General features: G+C 51.2%; 1 protein-coding gene across 2 annotated transcripts in view; it reads left to right on the top strand.

Moving 5' to 3' along the window:
- The window catches only part of BRF1 (BRF1 general transcription factor IIIB subunit), a 1,205,829-nt gene that overhangs the window by 784,245 nt on the left and 398,694 nt on the right, over positions 1–22,890 (top strand). For both annotated transcript variants that reach the window (XM_086937923.1, XM_086937924.1), the window contains exon 8: positions 2,140–2,266. In XM_086937923.1, the coding sequence (XP_086794049.1) occupies positions 2,140–2,266 (127 nt within the window). The remainder of the gene's footprint in view (positions 1–2,139; positions 2,267–22,890) is intronic.

Here is a 22,890-nt window from a genome sequence, read left to right as displayed (position 1 = left end):
CTGGAGATTACCATTTCCATGTGTTTAGAGTGGGGATAAACCGAACCAGATTTCCTGGCTTTCCTTTGGGCTTCTTGCTTTGCCCGTCCCCACCCGCCCCGTCCCCCGCCTGCCCGGTCCCCCGCCTGCCCGGTCCCCCGCCTGCCCCGTCCCCCGCCTGCCCCGACCTTGTCCCCCAGAGCCTTAAAAAGGCGACATATGATAGTCACTGCAGTGTGCTTCGGGCTATTGGCTTTCCCCGTCCACATGAAAAGTACCACGAAAAGAGGGCACATTTAAACACGGCTCCGAGGTTGACGGATCACTTTCACCTGTGGGGTCTCTTTGAGCGGGGTTTACCCTTGATGGAGCTTGGCGTGCCGAGATTCCAGCATGGTAACATAATGCCCGCGTGTCAACCTAATGACCCTTGAAGCTGAAACGCTGGCGCTCTGCAGTTCAACTTCCTGAGCAGTGTTTGAGGTAAAACTAATGAGCGTGATCGTGGTAGTTTGGAGCCTTACATCACCCCGTCCCCCGCCTGCCCCGACCCCCGCTGCCTTACCTCAGCAGCCGCTCCTCAGTCCACCGCTCCTCGCCGCTCATCACCGCTCCTCCCCCGCTCCCCCATGCCATGTCCAACGCTCCTGACGTCAGCACGCAGGACACGGCCAGCGCTACTTCGAGGGGACTACTTTTTTTATAATGTCAATTTTTGAAATATAACGTATTTTTTAACTTTATATAGCCTATGTCCATCTGCACACCCTGAGGATTCCAACGATGTATCGGGTGTGTGGATTGGCGCTGTGGTTCCCGTGTTTACCCGCCTCAAAGTTCTTCCTTTATAATAGTAGTATAGATATACTTAGAGTCCTTCAGCCAGCCCTCTTCAGTCATTGGTCCAGGACGGCGACTCCGTGAGAGCGGAGGAGCGTCGCACTGATACCTGAATGGCCCCCAAAAGACCGAGAGATGAAAATAAAATTGTAATGAAGTTATGTTATTACCATTTTATTTTTCATCCTCCCGAACCGAGGGACGGGACAGGTGGGGTTTGGTGAGTTAGCAGCATGGAGAAGGGTGGGCTGCCTGGGCACTTTTCAAAGTGTGCATGTCACTTTGGCCGGCCATCTTAGGATGGCCAGCCAGACATGCGCCTTTGGAAAGCTTTAACCCAGCTGTCCTAAGACAGCAGGTTTAAAGTGAGTGCAGGGCTGCAGTGTCCTCAGGAGCGGCGAGAGAGGCCGCTCTCTCCAATCCTGGGCCTTCTCTCTGGCTGGTGAGAGCAGCGCAAGGATTGGTAAAGGCAGATGACTGGGGGCCGTATTGGACTGCAGCTGCAGGAGGGGGACGAGCAGGGAGGAGGAGGCAGTGTTCAAGGTAACAGATTATTTTTCTTTTTAACCCATTTGCCTGCCCTACCACTCCCTTTAACCCCTTCCATGCTGGTGACGAACCCCAGCCGTCATGCACTACGGTGCTCGTGTGCTGATGACGGCTGGGGTTCGTCATGGCCCGCCCCTGTTCGTTTGTTTACCGCACAGGGGCGGAAACCGTCCAGCAGGGAAGGGGTTAAATGCCAACTGCGACTGCATTGGTCTGTTGTTGTGTCATTTACATATTTGTTCCACCCACTACAGCATACAGCAGAGGGTCAGCCATTGGGTAACTTCACTGTGACTGACCTCACTCTGCTCTCCCACAAGGAGCACATCCACACAGAAACTAGTTGCCATCAGTGCCAGAGCCTGCTATAGCAATGTGTGTTTTTTTAGATCAAAATATATTTCTGCTTTTAGTCAGTGTTTTGGTTTTTTTTTAATTTGCTTTGCGCCAAGACACCTCCGGGTATTTGTGCGCTTTATAAATCACATTAACGCTTGCCCGTGGTGGTTGTTACCAGTAAACCTGGAAGGTGAACATATTTGATTCTCATTGTGTTTTTTGTCAATACTCTAGCGATTACGTGGCAGGAAGAAAACTGTTATAGGTATGCAATATCAACATGGCATTTTTCCAAAAATAAAAACCCCGTCAACATATTGTTTTAAAAACTTCAGCTCTGCAACTCTTTTAATTAAGGCGGTACAGTGTGACAGATAAGTTATTATTTTCAAAGTTTTTTTTTTAACATGCGGTTTCTTCCTGTTTGATTAGACTTACAGAATTTGAAGACACGCCTACCAGCCAACTGACCATTGACGAGTTTCTGAAAGTAGATTTGGAACAGGAATGCGACCCCCCATCATTCACAGCTGGTCAGAGGAAAATCCGAATTCAGCAGGTGATTATAATTGTGTTGTAATGAATTGCCTTTAAACTGCTTTGTTACAAATAGCCCTCTGCTTGAACCTTATTTTTACCGCCCGTTTTTAATTTTTTATGCAAGTCTCTTAAAGTTCATTCAAGCAGTAGATGGGCTTTACACTAAACCATGTTTGTGATATAAACTCGGGCACTCGAGCACTATCTCGCCAGGTACCAGTCTTTCCTCAATAGGCCTGCCTTCTACAGAGGAACTGACTCGAATCGCTTCAAAGACTACCGCTGCCCCACCAACAAGAAAGCATCTTTGTCCTCCATCGCCCGCTCATTCAACTATGCATGTCTCCAATCATCTTTCACCTTCTTATGTACATCACCCTATTCTGCCCACTCTCCTTCTCCCGCTTTATACCCAACACTGTGCTGTTCCCTATCTGGACTGGCTTTTTTTAAAAACAAATGCCAATTCACATAGCACTTTCTTTTTGTATTTAAAAGCTTACTGTTCTTTATTCCACTTGGACTTAGAGTTGTAATTATTGCTATGGTTCTCTTACTTTTAAGATGGATAGGATTACCTGTTGTGTGACTTAGTTTTGTGTGAAAGTGTGGTTCCCAGGTGTTACATTATCTTCACCCTAGGTACAATGATCTATTCATGAGTCAGCTACACAGGCTTGTTTAACCCCTCCCCTGCTGGTGACGGAACCACTCCGTCATCAGCCGTGGTCGCGCTGTGCTGATGACGGAGCGGTTCCGTCACGGCCCGCTCGGCACGCCTGCGCGGCGTGAATTCCGCGCCTGCGCTGAGCGTTCCATTGAGCGGGCGGGCCCGTGACGGAACCGCTCCGTCATGAGCAGAGCGCGACCGCGGCTGGTGACGGAACGGTTCTGTCACCAGCATGGGCACGCCACGCGGCCCCCCCCCCCCGCCCCCTTAGCACTGCGGCGGAATAGCCGCTGCAGTGAAGGGGTTAAAGGTAAAATGTATTTTTCAGGGTTGTAGTTTGACCTTATTGAGTGGATCAGAACTCCTTGGTGAGGTGGCAGTCTTTCACATGACTGATTTCTCCTCTAGTACAGACCTTCTGGTAGAGCTGTGTGAAATCTAATCCTGTCCTTGCCAGCCAGTAGGACCCCCTTTAAGGTCGAAGATTACTATTGAGAGGACGGAGCACTGGGCAGATATCACAGGTGATGGGGATTGCCTGGTACTTGGACAACTCATCTCGACTAAATGGGCTTTGTCCTTCGGGTAGAATACAAAACATTGAAGGACTAATAAGTCAATGCTCATTTGAAGTGTGAAGGAGTTAAGTTGGGCACGGTGGTCGATGGTATTATTGATTTATATATCATTGTATTATGTGACCATGTAATAAAGATTACGCATACACCATCATAAAAAGTATTGTCACAGTTACTCCTATGTCCTGGCTGCTTCCCAAACTCAGCTAAGTAGTACTCTGATACTTACCGGTGTCCTGAAAACTGCTTCAAAAGTAGCTCATTCACAGTTTTGCCTGATGGTACCAAAAACACATATTTGCATGAGACAAGACACCCTAATTCCTTCATGCGATAGTGTTCCCAAACTAGTTCCCTTTTTTTCTGCAAAATGGTGTGGTGCAGGAACTATGGTTGTCTCATGTTCATCAAATTCTTAGTGGCCACCTCTACTCTTGTACACACCATGATACTTAACAGACGGCCTACTATATATACTCCTTGATTTACTATTTTGGGACTCGACTACTGAGCCCCGTTCTAGTAAGTCTTTGCACACACTACTATTGCCCTATTACTAATGACAACACTGGGTCACTCCATCAGATGCTTTCGTGTACCTTTGGATATTACTTAATAGCCTACAAAATCACTACTTACTTCAATAATATAAAAACACAACTTCTACACATTTACCACCACACCCAATGGAATTGACGAAAGGCACAGATTGCCTTGATCCAAGAATCCCACCTCACTGACTCCAAGGCAGTTAAACTCCTCAAAAAATGGAGGGGCCAAATTTTCACCACGTCATCCTCCGCATTTGTGAGGAGAACAGTTATATGGGTATAGACACGGGGTCCCGTTCCTGGCTATTGAACAATGCACAGACACCCAGGGCAGATATGTGATTGTCCATGGCACACGTGTAGTCATCAGCAGTATATACGCCCCAACTACGAGCAGGACAAATTTCTAACAAACCTCAATGCAGAGTTGGCGGATTGGGTGGGCTTCCCATGGGTGCTGGGAGGTGACTACAACTCAAACCTAGACGACCAATTAGACCGCTCCCCCCCCCATCCCCCCATTCGAGGAGCTGCCTCGATCAAACAAGCGGAATCCTTACGGGCATGGGCTAAGAGCTGGCCACTACAGGATGTATGGTGCCTTAAAAATCCAAGTAATCGTGACTACTCCTTCTGTTCCTCAACCCACCAGCTGCATACCAGACTCGACAGAATATTCTGCTCCCTGCCTATCACACCCCAAATCTCCCACACTACATATCTAGGTAAAACCCTCTCCGAACAAAGTCCGCTGGAAATCACTTTAGTGTGGGGGAGAATCCCCACCCCTGGAGGTTGTGGACGCAGATGCTGGAGGACACGGTTTTCCGTGACTATCACAAACTATTTCAAAGAGAACATCAACTCAGCCTCCTCACTCCTTATAGAGTGGGATTCTTTCAAGATAGTGATCAGGGGCACTGCTATCAGCGCCACTGTAGGTGCCCATCAAGAGATCCATAAAAACCTAAAAGCACTAGAGGACACTTTAAATACACTAGAGCTGGAGGCGAGTAACAATCTCTCCAAACAAGAGGACCTTCGAGAAGGGAAAAAAAGACACGCTGAACTCCTGGAGCAGCTCAGAGTAATGGATTATCTGTCATTCACCCAACACAAACAAGCAGAGGCAGGTAAATCTGGAACATTGCTCGCACAATTGTTACGAGAGGCACCCCCTCCTACCCCCATACACAAAGTGGCACTGCCGGACGGCACCTTAGTACACACACAAAATGAAATAAATCTTGTCTTCAGCAACTATTGTGAGACATTATATAGTGCCCCAATAATATAATACCAGAGCCCATGGCAGCTTTCCTAGATAACTTAACCTGCCCCAGGTTGACTGTGGCTGCCAAGGAGGATCTATCCAGCCTCATTACTCGGGCCGAAATCAAGGAGGCTACCCGAGAACTCCCTGATAATAAAACATCGCCCTAGATGGTCTCCTGACATAATTCTTCGACACCTTCGCAGACAAATTAACTTCGCACCTGGAACGCTTATATCAATCAGCCCTAGAGACCCGTACCCTCCCGCTTTTCACCATGCAGGCCTTGGTCACCTCCCTCCCTATACCGGGCACAGATCCACGAGACATGACTGGCTACTGCCCGCTATCACTCTTACTGCCGAATATAAAATCATCAGCAAGATCCTAGCCCGCCGACTTCGTCCTTACCTCCCAAAACTAATTCACACCGATCAATGCGGTTTCATCCCAGGCCGCAGCACATCCCTGAACATCAGGTGCTTACACTGTATCATGGAGGCCGCCCCGAGGTTTCCTGTGAGGCTAGATGCATTTCCCTTGATTTGCGGCAAGCCTTTGACACTTTAAATTGGGAATTAATGGTAGCGGTCATGACAAATTTGGCATTCCACTGGGATACATAAGTTGGGTCAAACTCTTATACACGGCCCTCACAACCCTAGTCCGCACTGGGTCCCATATCTCACATCCCTACCAAGTGGCAAGAGATACCCTGCAGGGCTCCCCCTGCTATTGCTATTTGTGCTAGTTCTAGAGCCCCTTGCATTCAAACTCTGGAAGGAGCAGAGAAAAAAGGGATCCGACTGGGAGGCACGATACAGTCATATGCTGATGACCTCATTTTATACATCCATGACCTGACAGATGGCTTAGAGCCCATCCCGAGCATTTTCCAACAATTCAAATGCACATCAGGGCTGGCCATAAATTAAAAGAAATCAAAGGCGTTCTTTGTTTGTCTGAAGGAGTGCCCGGAAACCGTCAAGTTTGGACAGCTCAACCTAGCATTCACCCCACAAACCTTCAAATACCTGGGTATCCCGATATACAGGGCCCCACAAGATCTCATAGAGGGCAATTTGATGAGAGCGATCAGATTGCTACGGACCCAGGTTGCCTTCTGGATATCCCTACCCTTCTCGGTGATGGCCATCTCCAAGATGGTGGTTCTCCCACGTCTTTTATATTTTTTTACGAACCTTCCGGTCCTGATTCCCGCCCCTACCTTTCAGACACTAAAATTCTCTCCATTCAGACATCATCTGGGGAAAGGGGCGCAGAAGGATGAGTTTGGCCAAGATGCAATTGCAGCCAGGGGGAAAGGGGCGCAGAAGGATGAGTCTGGCCAAGATGCAATTGCGGTCAGATAAAGGAGGGCTAGGAGTGCCAGATTTTCTCACGTACTGCTTAGCTAGCCAACTGCAGTGGTCATCGTACTGGCTAGCAGGCCACTAGCTACACGAAATTTATTGCACATTACAATCACTGGGCCGGGGCACTCTGCACACCCTGTTATTGCCCAGGAGTAAGACACCCTCTGATATTCCCCTTCTGCTCCAAATGGCGCTCTTCTATTGTAAAAGGGCCTTACAATACACCAGACAAAGCCTCCCATATGCTCCTAACACTCCCTTACTTGGAATCCCCAGCGCAACAGGGCTAATCCCCATGCGAAGTCTTTCCCACTGGACACGGGAAGAGGTATCCTCAGTTGGAGCATTATTCATTGACGGCACGCTAGCGGACCACGAGGACTTCACTCAGAGCCAAGGAGTCCCTCGCTCCCTGTTTACATTACACGTAACCATCACCTGATACGTTAAAAAGTACTGGTCCCCAGACGGGAATGAGCCGCCTACTCATGAATTGACACATGCCGTATATCTGATGGGTGAAGAATGCCACCTAATCAGATGGCTATACAGGGGCGTCCGGGCACAGGCAGGGACCTCTCTCACGGCTCTAAGAGAAAAATGGGCTAGGAATCTTGGAAGAGACCTAACGGATAAGGAATGGTCCTCTCTCCTGGAATTCCCCAAAAAGGTGTCTCGTAATGCCAAGTTCAAAAGTACACAATATATGATCCTTCACAGGGCATACCTCACCCCACATTGACTTAATTGCATATACCCTGAGGTACACATCGTTGCCCTAGATGCCAAGCGGAGGATGCGACCATGTTACACATGTTACGGACGTGCCCACGCCTGGGAGGGTTTTGGTCCACAGTTGGGCAAATAGTGGGTGAAACAACAGGTACCCCTGGCTGAGAAATAACAGCGAGCTGCTTGCTGGGACTACGCCGACGCCCGATATCACAGAAAGTACAACTCTGTTTCTCGGATATGGCCATCCTCATTGCGAAATGCACTATTACAATGAGATGGAAATCAGCCTTCCCCCCTACACTAGCCACTTGGCACAGGGAGATGGTCCAATGGGGTGGAGCAGAGAGCGCTATTATCAGGCGGGAGGAATTCGAGGGGTGCGTAAAACACCCATCTCTATGGAATGGGACCAGATGTTAGTCACTCAAGGCTATTGACCTCTTTACGCCCCTCGATACATAAAACACAACGTATCCAGGGTCGGATTGGGATCACAATTCGGCCCGGGCACTGACGAACAAAGTGGCCCACATTCAAGAGGCGTTGCCCATATTTAAGGGGCGTGGCCCACATTCAAGGGGCGTGCCCTTTCATGAAACACCATTTGCACAGACAAGGAATGAAAGTGGGAGGATACTGTTCTTGCACACGACACAGGGCCAAGGTGACAATGGTCTACATGCTGAGCAACTAAAAAAAATAGCAAGGCCCCTTTTTGTCACAAAATTATTCCAGCCCTCCAGCACAGGAGCACCTGAAAAGCAGCAAAGCCCCTGCTATTACTAACCTACTCAGCCCTCCCCAGACCTTCAGCTCAGGAGCACATGAACAGAGGTAAGGCCCCTGCAATTAGTAAATTAATCAACCCTCCAGGCCTTGGGAAAATGTCCTGGCAGGGGAGCACAAAACACAGCTTTCTGGGTCATCCAAGGTAGCCAGGTAGCCAGATAGCCAGATAGCCAGAGGTGAAGCTGGTGCATAGGAAGTGCCTTCCCAGTGTGTTCTGGCAGTTTGAGTGTTTACCATTTACTGTAGTATTACCCTTGTACCTGTGTATGGTACCCTTTTGTAACTTGCACAAGTCACTTTTCTCTTGTAACACACTGTTTGCTACCTCTCACTTTTGTTTGCTTTAGATACTGGCACAAGTGCCACCATTGCCTACGTAACGTTTGTTCTTGTGCTGGAGTGTCTGCCATTAATTGTAGTATTATACCTCCACTTGTATTTTGTACGCTTTTGTAACCTGCACACATATCTCTTTTTCCTCCTGTAATGTATCGTTTGCTCCTCTTGTATTTTGGTTGCTCACTATTGTCACTTTTGATTCATGTAACTTAACGTTTGCTTTTGTAATTTGTCCACTTATAATTTTCTCCTCATGTATTATTGCTGTTCCTAGTGTGAAGCGCTCCGACACCTTCAGGTAAAGTCCGCGATATATAAAATCGCGTAAATAAATAAATAAAACAAAAAAATTCCAAACATCACCAGGCCCCCACAGCAAGACCCATTCTTCCTCGCCCACTATGCCCTGAATGTGAAGGGCTGTGGTCGAGGTGTTAAGACTAACACCGTTTCTGGGCTGCATGGGCGCCAGGGGGCCGAGGTGCAAATGGCTCAAAGGGAGGCCGATTATTGCAAACAATCACCCTCCCCAGCCCAGCCTCAGCTTGATTGCTTGGCAGGGTAGGGGTGAAGGAGAGCCCACAGCTGACAATCGGTGTCCGGCCACACAGCGAGGCTGCTTTCATTTTCTCAGTCTCTGTCTCTGTGCACTCTGTGGGCCGTTTTTTTTTCTCCCCTTTCCTAGTCCACTCTCTGTGGACTGGGACAGGGGAGGAAAAAAAACGGGGCACTGAGGCACCGGCCCTTTGGCCCATTCCCGAATGCCCGCCTTGCCAATCCGCCCCTGAACGTATCTCCCCCTGCCGCCTCACATTGTAGTTATTCCCCACTGACACGCACTGACTACCGTTTTGTCCAACACGATTACCACCTCTAAAACGACCCAATGTGACACTTACATGAACGAAAGGTAAAGCCCCGGCCCGGATCCTATTATCTGGGGTTGAGCCAGATGAATGGGTTTGGGGTAGGCGGTTAAGAAATGTTAAGTTCCCTATTTGAATTACTGGAAATTATGCAACTGTAACAGCCAATGCTAATGGTAGATCTTGAAAAGCAAATGCCCATTGAGGGTTACTGTATGTTTGTATCGGCTATTTCAGATGGTAGGATACTGCTGAAACTGTTTGTACGCAAAGTCTGAAATAGTGTAACAGTGTACCATTGGCTGCGGCACTGTATTACTATGTCATACTGTATAAAATCAATAAAACTATGTTAACAAAAAAAAACTTCTACACATTTACCAAGCCTTTAAATAGTATGAAACATGTGTTGGTTGTAGCATTCTAAGAACATTAACTTGTGACCTGATGGTGACACAGAATAAAAAGTTTCACAGAAAGAAATATGCAGTTATGGACTATTTGATCTTAAGTATTACTAAAATATAATGTGTTTTGTGTGCACCAGCATCTGCCCTCATATACAATAGAGAGTTGAAGCCTCACTGTGGAAGCTAGAATCACATCTGCTGCTCCACTCCCCTACTATATCAGGACGTTGGATAGGGTCTCTTCCTCCAACTTGAAGCTCCTAATATTCAGAGTAGAGTGCGACCAAGCCATTGAATGGACAGGTGCACTAGTATATCACCCTCCCGGTGGTAATAAGACTGTGTTCTGTACCTCATTATTAGACCGACTGGCTTCAAATATTTTGAACTCCAATAAATTTCTATTAATTGGAGATCTGAACCATCATTTAGAGCTTCTCTCTAATTTAAATTCTGCCAGCTTAGTGGCAGCGATGGAATCTCTCGCGCTATCACTAAAAGTCACCGGCCCCAGTCATAGTGCAGGCCACACGTTAGATGCCATTTTCTCCAACATATCTGAATTGGTAGTTGGACCCCCCCCCCACCCCGGTGAGCTAACCAGCTTTAAGAAACTTTTAGAGACCTGGCTGTTTTAGACGTGCACGCCAAATAAGTACCCATTTCTCAAAGTGCCGAGAGATCCCCTTGGGGATGATTCGCCTGTGCTCTATAAATGAGTAAAGTAAAGGTAGGAAGCACCCCCTTCAAACCATACTTGGTTCTCTATAATGTAAACCCTTAAAGAAAATTGTTGGGGCTATGCAACACATTTGTAACCACTGCTACCTGTTGTTAAACACTGTAAGATTCAGGCAGTCTCGGTGTTGTGCACCATATTGCAGGTCTGTTATAGAAACTGATAAAGCTAGTCTCCACCCTTGAATGTGGGTTTGGCGTCCAAGTTAGATTTCTCTACCGAAACTATCATTGGCAGAGTACATACACAGTCCAGGCCTGAATACGAATGTCCTCTGTAAAAAAGTCACATATAGACTCTCCTAGTGTTGGTCACTTCTGATGGATATTTCTGACTGCAGATTACTCACCTCAGAATCCTTTCCTCATGCTTGTTCCGGACACTTTTCCTAGCAGTGCTCCTGCCCGGAGCTCTGTGGCGCAGTGCAATTCTGCGTTTGCTCCGTACTAATTTGGAAGTGACATTGCCTAGCTTCAAATAAGTACCACCTCTGTGTGCTGATGTTCGTTCCTTTCGCCCCTTCTGGTGTGGATCCGGAGCTGTGCTCCGAATTTTGTCATTTTTCTTGATGACTTTAAAAATTAATTACAGTGTGCTAGGAAACTATGTTGCCACCCAAAACTGCAGGCATTAACCCATACCAAAACTGCAGAAAACTAATGTCGTCAGCGACCCACACAAAATGTGTCTGGTGCCTGGATTCTGACCACGCCTCGAAGCCCTAAGATAGATGTGTCCTCATGCACCTGAAGGTTTCCGGGACCGGGAGGTCAAGCTGCACACCAGCGTTGGAAGGAAATTCAGTACTGATATTGATGTATCACACAAGCCAGGCTCTGGCTAGATCTCGACCGATAGCTTGCTATCAGATTACAAAAGTGCAACCAGTTGTCATACACCCAGACTCTGACCCGGTGCCTTCAATACGCCAGCAGAGACTACAATACCTCTTTGGCTATGATTCAGATCAAGGGACAAACAAGGATTTATAGATGATGGTGATAGGGGTGGATTTCTCCCTCTCACGGCACAGGTGATAACTTTTCCATGGGTTTGCAAGAGGCCAGTGGCACCTATTCTGAGGTCACGTGGGCCACCAGTGGAAGAAAGCGCCTCCCTTGCAGTGGTGGTCTGAGGGCAGATGAGGTTCTGGATTTGCAGCTGCCCTCAGTGATTTGATACCAAAACAAACTCCTAGTAGTGTTGCAGCCTGGGCCAGCTACTTCTGAGCCCTTGTTGCTTTTTAACAAGGCCCTCATCACCTTTCATTTCTTATTGCCCCTACTAAATATACCCTCCCCTCGATTTGAGCGAATTTCAGAGGAGCACCTGTTCATTCTGCTGTACAATGAGCATGTGTTACTCAAAGGGTGCTATTGAGAGGGTATCTAACTCGGAATGAGGAGAGGGCTGTTATTCTTGTTATTACCATATGCCAATGAAGGGTGAGCGTCTCCAGACTGTTTTGGACCTTCTGCTCCATAACACCTTCCTGTGGAAGGGCAACTTCAAAATGCTCGCTTTGACCCAGTTCCTCTCTGCTCCGGATCCAGGCGACTGGATGATGTTGTTTGACCAGCTTTCTTTTATATACCTGTCCTTTAGTCCCACAGACATTATCTGTGGTTAAAGGTAGGCCAGGAGCATTTTTAGTTTGATGTGCTTCCCTTCTGCCTCACCAGAGTCCTCTGGTGTTCCCGAAAGTGATGGCAATGGCTGCTGTCCTCCTTTGGAGGGCAGAAATACCAGTTTCCCCTCCCTTGACATCTGGCTGTTGAAGGCCTGCTTGCCACAGTCAGTTATAGACTACCTCCAGATGATGGTAAACCCTCTTGGTGCATCATTGGGGTGCACTGCCAAATGAGCCAAAGTCGCACCTTACTCATTTCCAGACACTTCTATTCATTGTACACAGTCTTGTTCTGGGCCTTCTCCACTGCAATGAGTTTGAAACATTCGGACTATGATTCTGATGTGTCAGCCTCTATTGTGGATCTTGGTGAGAGCAGATCTGAGGCTTCTTTGTCTCTTAGCGTCCTATACAGAAACGCATCAGCCAATAACTAAATCCGCTGTTAGATCAGGCAGTTGCAGCATTGTTGCTGTGAAGTTACCAGGCACCTGAGATGCGACCTCTCCCAGAGTACGTGATCCTGCAAACTTCACTGCCAGTCAGGATCTTGAATAGCAAGAGTTTGCATCAGTCTTCTAGTGCAAGGGTCTAGCTGCAAGGCTCTCAGAAGTCTGTCAACATTCCATTTCCTCAGGACTCAGTCCCTTCTGGATTTCCACCAGCCAGAAATCAAAAAGATCTGCACATGTCCAGGTGTTGCAACAAAAAGAGGGAACAGGGGGCGGACAATATTTATCGGGGTCCAATGTACATGTCCTAAAACTTGGAAGTCAACAAAAAGGTGTACAGAGTTCCCCACAGAGGGTAGACTTGGGTAACTAGGAGAATCCTCTCTCTCTGTGAGCGTATATGACAGGGAATAGGCTATTCCCTTAACGGAATTGAGGATGCCTCACACAATGCAAAGGTTGGACAACTATTGCCATCCCACCCGATGATCGTACCGTGTCATCATTGGCTTCCTGCTCCTGCGGCAGGCTGGCGGTGCAATGCCTGTCGGGTAGCACCAGGTGCTACACTTTGGCGGAGTTCTTTTATTCCTTAGCCAATGGGTGCATGTGTGTGAGGGGCCAAAAAAGGAGAAAAGACAAGTAAAGGTGCAGTAGTGAGCGTGAGTGAGGTTAAAAGAGGTCAGTGGAGTCCATTAAGAAGACTTTAATAACATGGCTCACTGCCTTATTAAAATTAGTGCAAATGAGGGGTACTGAGGCGCAACAGTTAAGGTGATATGGCCTCATTCAACCCTCAATTGTGGTGTGGTCGACATGTTTCATGCCCATCGGGCAATTCATCAGGACCTAAGTGTTCATCAACTTGCTGCGACTCCCCCAAAAATTGAGAGAATCGAGTATACGACCTGAAACGTGTCGTGGGATCAAATCCTACGTAGATTCCCACCCCGCGGTCTCTGTTTGATGGGATCCTCGTACTGTCCTCGTGGGGCCAGAACTAAGTGGTAGTCACCTGGTTGGTTTCTGGCTATGGGCCCGTAGACACCTACCCCACCCACGGCAGAAGACTCGCAGGACAGCCGGCTGGGAATCTACGTAGGATTTGATCCCACGACACGTTTCAGGTCGTATACTCGACCTTAACTGTTGCGCCTCAGTACCCCTCATTTGCACTAATTTTAATAAGGCAGTGAGCCATGTTATTAAAGTCTTCTTAATGGACTCCACTGACCTCTTTTAACCTCACTCACGCTCACTACTGCACCTTTACTTGTCTTTTCTCCTTTTTTGGCCCCTCACACACATGCACCCATTGGCTAAGGAATAAAAGAACTCCGCCAAAGTGTAGCACCTGGTGCTACCCGACAGGCATTGCACCGCCAGCCTGCCGCAGGAGCAGGAAGCCAATGATGACACGGTACGATCATCGGGTGGGATGGCAATAGTCGTCCAACCTTTGCATTGTGTGAGGCATCCTCAATTCCGTTAAGGGATTGGCCTATTCCCTGTCATATACGCTCACAGAGAGAGAGGATTCTCCTAGTTACCCAAGTCTACCCTCTGTGGGGAACTCTGTACACCTTTTTGTTGACTTCCATGTCCAGGTGTTACCATGCAGTCATAATCAATATTTTGTAAATGCTGTCTGTACAAGCCTATTCAGTCTGCCTGAGCTCTTAGATCCAATCACCTCCGTCTTCTTCATCCTCCCCGTTTCCTCCGCTCCAGAATGGGGGGTAGAGCTTTTGCCGTTGTGACTGCCAAGCTGTGGGACAGCCTACCACTGTGTCTGCTGCTGACCGAATCTGAATCTCTGTTTCAGCGCAACTTAAAAACCTGGCTGTTCTCCAACCTTTCGCTGCATTAGACTTCCCTGCTGCTCTAAATCTGTTGCGCCGGGACACCCCCGTTGCGGGTAGCCGCGCGCTTTATAAGCTTCAAAAAAAGAAATAAAAAATAAAATACATTAAAGCTCTGACAGTCTGCCAAGCATTTATGCCCTTATGGCATCCACGGTTCCTCCACATAAGCCTTCCCTAGCCATTGGGGCCTAGGTAGAGAAACAGACATGTAGCATCTGGTGAGGGTTGCTTTCTGATTCCTCAGTATCAGTCACTGAACCACATGTATTGAGTGCCCAACAACAATCCAGTTTCTGTTATCATGAACCATACAGCAGGCTGTGGTTAAGTGGTCCAATGCCTTAGGGCCAGGCATCATCCTCTCAAGAGGCCAAAAGTCTCAAGACATGGGGAAAAAATGGACCAGACTGGTGGTCTGGCTCTCGGATAAACCCGTTTGAATGTGTTCCTGGGAAACAGGAAGCTTAGAGACTCTGGAATACTTACCTGACCTCCTTTTTTTTGGTTTAAAGTATTTTTATTAAAGTACAAAAAGAGCATGGGGAAGGGAATAGGAGGTCAAGCGAATACACAGTACAAGAAGCGGAACGTTGCAGCGGTTCAGAAGAAAAGGAGGGAGGCAGGAAGCCCCAGAGGGTAACAAGGCATAAGTCATAAAGCAATAAGGTATTGTGAATGACCCCCCAGGAGACCCCCACTCCCCAAGCAAGGCAGAGCTAGAATAACGTCCCGCATTACAGTAGAGAAGAAAGCACACCATCCCCCCAAGCCCCCGTCCCCAGAAAAAGAGAAAAAAGAGAAGCGAAGGAGGAAAAAGAAGAAAACAATACCCCAACATCCCCGTCCGAAAATCAGCATTAAAAGCATGTAACCCCACGCCCCACCCCCAGCCCCAGTCCCCCGAACCCGCACATTCACTCCGCTGTAGCCGCCGGCGGTGTCAGCCTAAGGAGTCGCAGGTACCGTGGACATGTGAGTTCGTGAAACTCCGTGGACAGCAGTGCCAAAAAGGGGTGCCAGAGCTCTTCAAACTGGTCAACATTCCCAGCCACCGTGAGCGACATCTTCTCCATGCCTAGTACCTGCCAGAGCCTGTGTAACCAACCAGTGATGGAGGGGGCAGTAGGGGTGCGCCAGAGTACAAGGATGTTTTGGACCGCAGAACCTAGCGCAATCGCAATCTGCCTACCCCTACGGGACTTCAGCGGGTACATCAGGTCATTGGGGAGGCCTAGCAAAACATACGCGGGGAAGCGCGGGAGCTCGATCTCAAAATGCTTATCTACCTCATCCAGGACCTCCTTCCAATAGGTCGACAGCACCGGGCACTCCCAGAGAATATGCGTGAGGGTGCCCTCCTGTCCGCAGCCGCGCCAGCAACCTTTATCACCGATTTTGCGCATCTCGTAAAGCCTCTCCGGGGTGTAATACCAATAGGTGGATACCTTAGTAAAGGTCTCCGTCAGCCCAGTGTGGTACGCAGAGTGCCGCGCCCGATACGCAATCCTGTCCCACTCCTTGTGGCTCAAGGTCCTGCCCAACTCCCTGTGCCAACACTCCCTCCCTGGGTTATGGTAATGAAACGGCGGGGGTTGGAGAAACTTGTACAAGTCGGTGATAAGCTTGGCATCCGAGGCCCGGGTTACCAGCCATCGCTCATAGGGCGTAATCGAACGGGCAGCGACGTCGCGTACTGAGGGTTGAAGAGCCCAGTGGCGGACTTGCATATAACGCAGTCTGTCCCCCTCCATCAGGCCAAACTCCCGTCGGAGCTGCTGGAAGGGGAGCACACCCTCCGGCCCGTAAATCTGGAAAAGCACCCTGCAACCCGCGCTCACCCAGTGGGAAAAGGCTCCCGGTTCCAGGCCCGGAGTGAAGTCTGGATTGCCAGCAATGGGAGTGAATGGCGATGGAAAAGTGGTGAGTTCACGAAGCTCACCCACCGCGTCCCACACTCGCAGCGGAACCCGGGTGATAAAAGAGGCGTAGAGATTAGGCGGGCGGTGAGTGCGCCGCAGGAACGGGACTTCCTGGAGGGTACGGCCCGCAACTGCCTGATCCTGAAAGAGCCAATGCTTGTCCGATTCCCACCGGCTCCATTCCACCAAGTACCGAAGTTGCGCCGCCTGAAAGTACTTCCGGAGGTCCGGGACCCCGAGACCCCCCGCCTCCGGGGCAAGCATGGAGAGGACCCGCTTCATCCGCGGCTTACGACCCTGCCACACAAAGCGGGAGATGTCTGCCTGCGTCTGCCGTATCCAACCTACAGTAGGCTGGAGAGGCAGAGCGCGAAAAAGATACAGGATCTGAGGCAGTATCGTCATCTTCACCGCTGCGATACGGCCCAGCCACGAGAGCAGGCATTTGTTCCATCGGCCGAGTTCGTCTTTGACTTTCTTGCCCAGAGAGGAATAGTTAGCGGCGACCATTGCAGGCAGGGAGGGAGCAAGCAAAATACCCAGGTAAGGCACCGTGGAGGAGGACCACTGCAGAGGAAAAAGACGCTGGAGGTCCCGCCTGGTGTCGACAGAGAGCGACACGTCCAGGGCAGCCGACTTAGTCATATTCATTTTAAAGCCCGCCACGCGGGCAAAGGAGTCCAGCTCCTGGACGCAGGCAGGGAGCGACCGTCTGGGGTCATCCAGGGTCAGCAAGACATCATCCGCATATAAGCTGACAGTATGCGTGTATTGCCCCATCTTCACCCCAATAGCGTCCGGGTTATCGCGAATCCTCTGGGCAAACGGCTCCATATAGAGGGCAAACAGGAGCGGCGAAAGGGGGCAACCCTGTCTCGTGCCGCGTTCAATGGCGAAGCTGCTGGAGCTGTGTCCGTTGACACGCACAGATGCTGACGGTCTCCTATAACAATTGAAGACCATAGTGCGGAACTTCTCGCCGATCCCCAGTTTCCCAAGGACCAGCTCGAGGTACGGCCAATGAACCCTATCAAAGGCCTTCTCCGCGTCGACCGACAGCAGCATCCGCTCCCCCGGGACGCGTGAGGCCTTTTCTAGCACGTGCGTCACCCTCTTGGTGTTGTCGACCGTCTGCCTACCGGGTACAAAACCGGCCTGGTCCGCTTCCACCAAACCTGGCAGGTGCAGACCAAGCCTGGCCGCCAAGATCCCCGTGTAAAGCTTGAGGTCCACATTCAAAAGCGAGATGGGCCGGTACGAGCCGCACAGAGTCCGGTCCTTTCCCGGTTTCGGGATAACCGACACAGTCGCCGAGAGAAGGTCCGGCGGGATAGCTCCTGGGTCGGAGAAGGAATTGAATAAGCGAGCCAGGAGAGGCGCGACAGCGGGACAGAAGGTCTTGTAGAACAAGGCCGTATAGCCATCCGGGCCCGGAGCCTTGCCGTGCTTGAGCCGAGCAATAGCGGAGATGACTTCCTCCACGTGAATATCCCTCTCCAGGTGGGCCGCCTGGGCGGAATCCAGGGTCGGGAGGGTCACGGAGTCCAGATAGGCTTCAGCCTCTCCCGGTGGGGAGGGCTCTGCAGCGTACAGCGCCTCGTAAAAGGCACGAAAGGAATCCGCCACCTCCGCGTCACCGGAAACCGGGACCCCATCTACTCCCACTAGCTCTTTTACTACGTTGCGTCGCTGCGCAGCTCTGAGCCGATGGGCCAGAAGCTTACCGCACCTATCTCCGCCGGTGTAATAGGCATGCTTCAAGCGTAGCGCCGCATACTCCGCCCGGTCCAGGTCCAACGCAGAGAGGAGTTTCCGCGCCGCCTTCAGCTGCCTCCAAACACGAGGAGCCCCCGTCCGGCGGTGAACCTGTTCAAGTTCCCTGACCTGCGCCGTTAGTTCCTCCCTCTTGCGTTGGCGCTCCCTATTCTCCGCCGAGGAAATGGAGATAAACTCCCCCCTGATGACTGCTTTCAAAGCCGCCCACTGCGTCGCCAGGGACGTATCGGAGTTGTCATTGTGGGTCAGGTACTCTCGGATGACCTCCTCTATTCGCTTCACCACCAGTTTCTTATGGAGAAGCGTGTCCCGAAGCCGCCACATCCCTCTGGAGGGGGGGGGCGCCGGCCAAGCAAAAACTCCGGAAACCGGCGCATGATCGGACAAGGACAAGACCCCGATGTCCGCCGCCGTGGCGGCCGAGCGAAGCGGGCCGCTCACCAAGAGATAATCTAACCGCGAATAAGTGCGGTGTGCGTGGGAAAAATAGGAGTAGTCCCTGTCGGTGGGATGCATGGTGCGCCAGAGATCATGTAGATCCATCTCAGCAATCTGGTCTTGCACCGCTCTAGAAAGCTCCCCCGTCTGCGGAAAGCGCTGGGCAGACCTATCCAGGGTGGAGTCGAAGACCATGTTCAGGTTTCCCCCCAAGATAATATGGCGGTCGGGCGAGGCAGTAACATCCACTAACACAGAGTCCAGGAAGCGATCCTGGTGGTCATTCGGGCTGTAAACGGAACCAACCGTAAAGGCAACACCTCCCAGACGCATGCGATACACTAGAAGCCTCCCCTTCTGCTCGGCATGTTTATATAACACTTCACCCCTGAAGGAGCTAGCTTGAAGAATGGCCACCCCCGCAGTCTTAGTCGCAGCCGAGGAAAAGAGTTGCGTGGGGAACTTGGCAGAGCGCAACCTATGGCAGTCTTTAGAGAGTAAATGGGTTTCCTGCAGGAGGCAAATATCCGCCTGCGACCCCTCTAGCAAGGAAAGGATCGCCCTACGCTTTACAGGGTTATTCAGACCCTTAACATTAAGGGTCACTACTTTCAGGGGCGGCATCGCTCACGGGGAGGCAAAGCGCTATGCAGCAAGCGGGGGATCAGCGGGAGGGGCACGCGGGGCAGGGGAGCAGGGAAGGCCAGGATCGGCTTCGCAAGTGTTCGGACAGTATCGGACGGGACCCCCCAGCACCAAACCAGTTCTTAAACCCCCCCAAAACCAACCCATGGCAACCAGCCAAAACCAAAAACAAGAAAAAACACCCCATTGTCTCAGGCCAGCCCAAGAGGGCGAGTCTGCAGAAAACAGTCAAGTGGACGTCCAGCCACACACCTCCAACCGCTCCCCCCCAACCCCCAACCCCCAGCCCCAGCCCAGCATCATAGAAGCTAAGAATCTCTCCCCCCGGAGTAAAGTTAGGCCGTCAGGGCCACGCCGTCAGATTCAGGCAAGTTCCTGGCCGCAGTCCTCAGGGCCTCCGCCATATCCGCCCTGATGGTAGGAGAGTCAGGACGACTCACTGTCGCCGACGATTGGCGCCTCCTCGATCTCCGTCGGCCTCGCCGCTCGGGGCGCCTCCATGCGGGCGTAGCTCCTTCATCCTCCGTAGCTGTGAGTCCCAGCACCCCACAGACATCCTGTAGGGAGCGCAGCTGATGTAGCACCCCATTCCATCGAAAGATAAGACGGAAGGGGTGACCCCAGGAATAGGCCGTCTCATGCTCCCGTAGAAAGTCCGTGGCGATGCGGAAAGACCTGCGCTTCTGCAGTGTGATGGCAGACAGGTCTTGATAGAGCGCCACGGGTCGTTCTCGGAAGGACAGCGGTTGCTTCCTGCGGGCCTCCGTCATGATGCGCTCCTTCAAGGGGAAATCCGGCAGGAATGCCAGGATATCAGGCGGGGGCGCCGATGACTGGCGCTGGCGGCCCACCCTGTGTGCTCTGTCGATGCGGATCTGGAAGTCCGCTCCTTCTTCCAAGATGTCGCGGAACAGGTCTTGCAGATAGGCCACTAGGTCCGCACCCTCATCCGCGGACGGAACGCCTCGCACCCGGATATTATTCCGCCTGGACCTGTTCTCGAGGTCCTCCGAGTGGGCCTGGAGCTCGACACACTGCTCCCGTAGGCGGAGGACGTCCTGCTGGAGGTGGACTATCTCTTCGTCGCGACGCTGGGCCGCCGTTTCCACAGTGTCGACCCGCTCGCCCAGGCCTTCGACCTCCCTACGCACTTCACGAACCTCTCCGGCCACCTCGGTCTTGAGTCTGGAATTCCTCCTTGAGGGAGCTGAATAAGTCCTCCATAAAGGACCTCGTGACTGGCGGTTCGCCTCCGGTGGCGTCCGTTGAGGCCCGGGAGGACCCCGGGGACGGCTGCGTCCTGTCGCGTAGTTGCTGGGACCTGCCGAGCATTTCCGGCAGAGTGCGATCTCCCCGTGCCGCGCCTCGTCTCCCAGTCATCTTGGCCTCCGCGGTGGATGAGGCCTAGAGCCAGCCGCTGTGGATGTGCCCCACTGCTCGAGGGCACCAGATGTGAAGGCCTCACCGAGGACAAGGGTGGTGCGTCACAGGCGACAAAATGGCGGCCCGGGTCAGGGCGAGACGACCATCGAGCCAGTCAGGGCGGTCAGCAATGTTCAACACGGAGGCTTTCAGCTGTGTGCTCCCAGGGAGGACAGCAGATGTGTAGGCACCAGGAGGAACCAAGGCGCCCGTATGATAAGGGCGCGGGCGAGGGCCACCAGTTTCAGCTCCACAAAGACAAGATGGCGGGAGGGCGGCACCCGGGAGGGCAGCCTAGGCCAGCAAGTCTATGGGCGACCCTCAAACCGCAATGGGTCGGGAAGAAGCGAAACCAATGCCACCCATTAACACCGGCCAGTATGCCCGGGCCGGGCCCCGCTCCGACTCTGTCGTCCTTCACTTCCAAGCTCGGGGTCCGCAAGGCGTCACACACCGACACCCATGGCAGGGGGGTGGATCGCCGTCGCCGGGCTGGGGTCTGTCGTCCAGCGATGGTTCTTGCCACAAGAGCGCCGGCCAGGAAGCTTCCACACTCCGCGGAGTCCGTCTAGTCCGCTCCCCGGGGTCTCCAGCTTTTCAGCACTCGGCCCAGCCGAGGCGCGCGGACAGCGCCGCGATATGCTCCGCCTCCAGGCCCTTCTCCTCGGGGCGACCCAGGCTCTGCTCCCCGGAGCGATCGTTGAGCAAACTTTTCGGGGACTTCCCCCGGGGCAGCAGAAGTCAAAGTGGTATCAAACTGTGCTCCAAGAACTCCGGCACAGTTCTCTCGCCCGCAGTGCAGCCGCGGGGGGAGAGAAGCGCAGGAATCGGGGCTCGAGCTGAGCTGGGCCGGGGGAGCTACGGGAGGAAGCGTCCGCTCACCCCGCCATCTTGGCCACGCCCCCTGACCTCCTTTTTGATAGTAAGAACTATTCTGATCGTTCAGCTGGTGGGTAACCGGCATGGCTTGCTCCCAAATCACTATTTTGATGGCCATCCATGTGTTCTGCCTAGACCTCCTTCTCTCTTTCAGCCACAAAGGCACTTCCGGGCTTTTGAGGTTAGTGTATCCTTTCCATTCTTAACCTTGCTAGTAGGCTGCTATTCCTACTTGAGCACCAACCACCTGCCAAGCAGCAAAGACGGGAAGTAAAGAATGAGTCTGTTGTCCTAAGCCTCGGCAAATGTGAAAAAGTCTAAATAATTTATCCTTGACCCTACACCCTCATTTACTGCTTGCCAGGGGCCAGCCCACTCCTGTGGAGGGGGGGTGGGGGAGGCTTTAGTACAACTACCATCATTGGACCCAGTGATGCACCGCACTTCTCATAGAAGCAGAATTATGCAACTGAGCTGCCACAGTCATCCTGATGCGTGCCACCTCTGTCTCAGCAGAACGCTGGCACGCTTTGTTCAGTGGGTTTGCTTGACACTTGCTTCCAAGGTTTTATCAAACAGGAACTGAGAAAGTACTTCTGACTCAAGGTGGGAAATCAATACACAATTACAGGATGTTGCATTTCAGTTTCATTGTTGTACTCTGGATCTTAACAAAGATTCAAACTGCAGTAGCAGCCTTTCTGTGGCTGCAAAAGATTTAAATGCTACCCTTACTTGGAATACTGTTTCAATGGATCAGTGCCAAGGGACAGAGCCAAGGCCTGTCTTAGCATGACTTTCAGCATCCGGGACAATCTTAAGATCTCTGTGAACTTCTCCAAATTCTCCTTTAGTGTCTTCAAAGATAATTCTTTCCATTGGGGCAGTTCTAGGCTCCCATCTCATGAAATCTTACTCTCGTCAGTAGAGGGTAGTAGCCATCAGTCAGATAGTTAACTGCTTCATGAACAAGACTGTAGCGATCTTGTGGTTGCATAGACTTCTCGGACTAAAGGTACAATGCAAAGTGCTGTTCCCATTACATGCTCCACATAGGTTCCCTGCAGCTTCATCTTGTGGAACGTTGGAAGCAGCTTCTGGATGACCAGCTCATCCCAGGCCTTCAAGCCTTGCTTCCAGCCTTGCGATGTTGGTTTACCCTTCCGGCTTGCTGCATTAACAACAAGAGTTTACAAACAGCTCACCAGATGTGAGTGGGTGCTCACTGCAGATGACTCTGTATTACCTCAGTGTGGAACAATTTGAATTGATCCTCTCAGGTAAATATGCT

This window comes from Lissotriton vulgaris, chromosome 9, assembly GCF_964263255.1.
Source record: "Lissotriton vulgaris chromosome 9, aLisVul1.2, whole genome shotgun sequence".
Taxonomy (NCBI): domain Eukaryota; kingdom Metazoa; phylum Chordata; class Amphibia; order Caudata; family Salamandridae; genus Lissotriton; species Lissotriton vulgaris.
The sequence above is the reverse complement of the archived record's forward strand: the minus strand, read 5'-3'. Positions and strand labels throughout refer to the sequence as shown.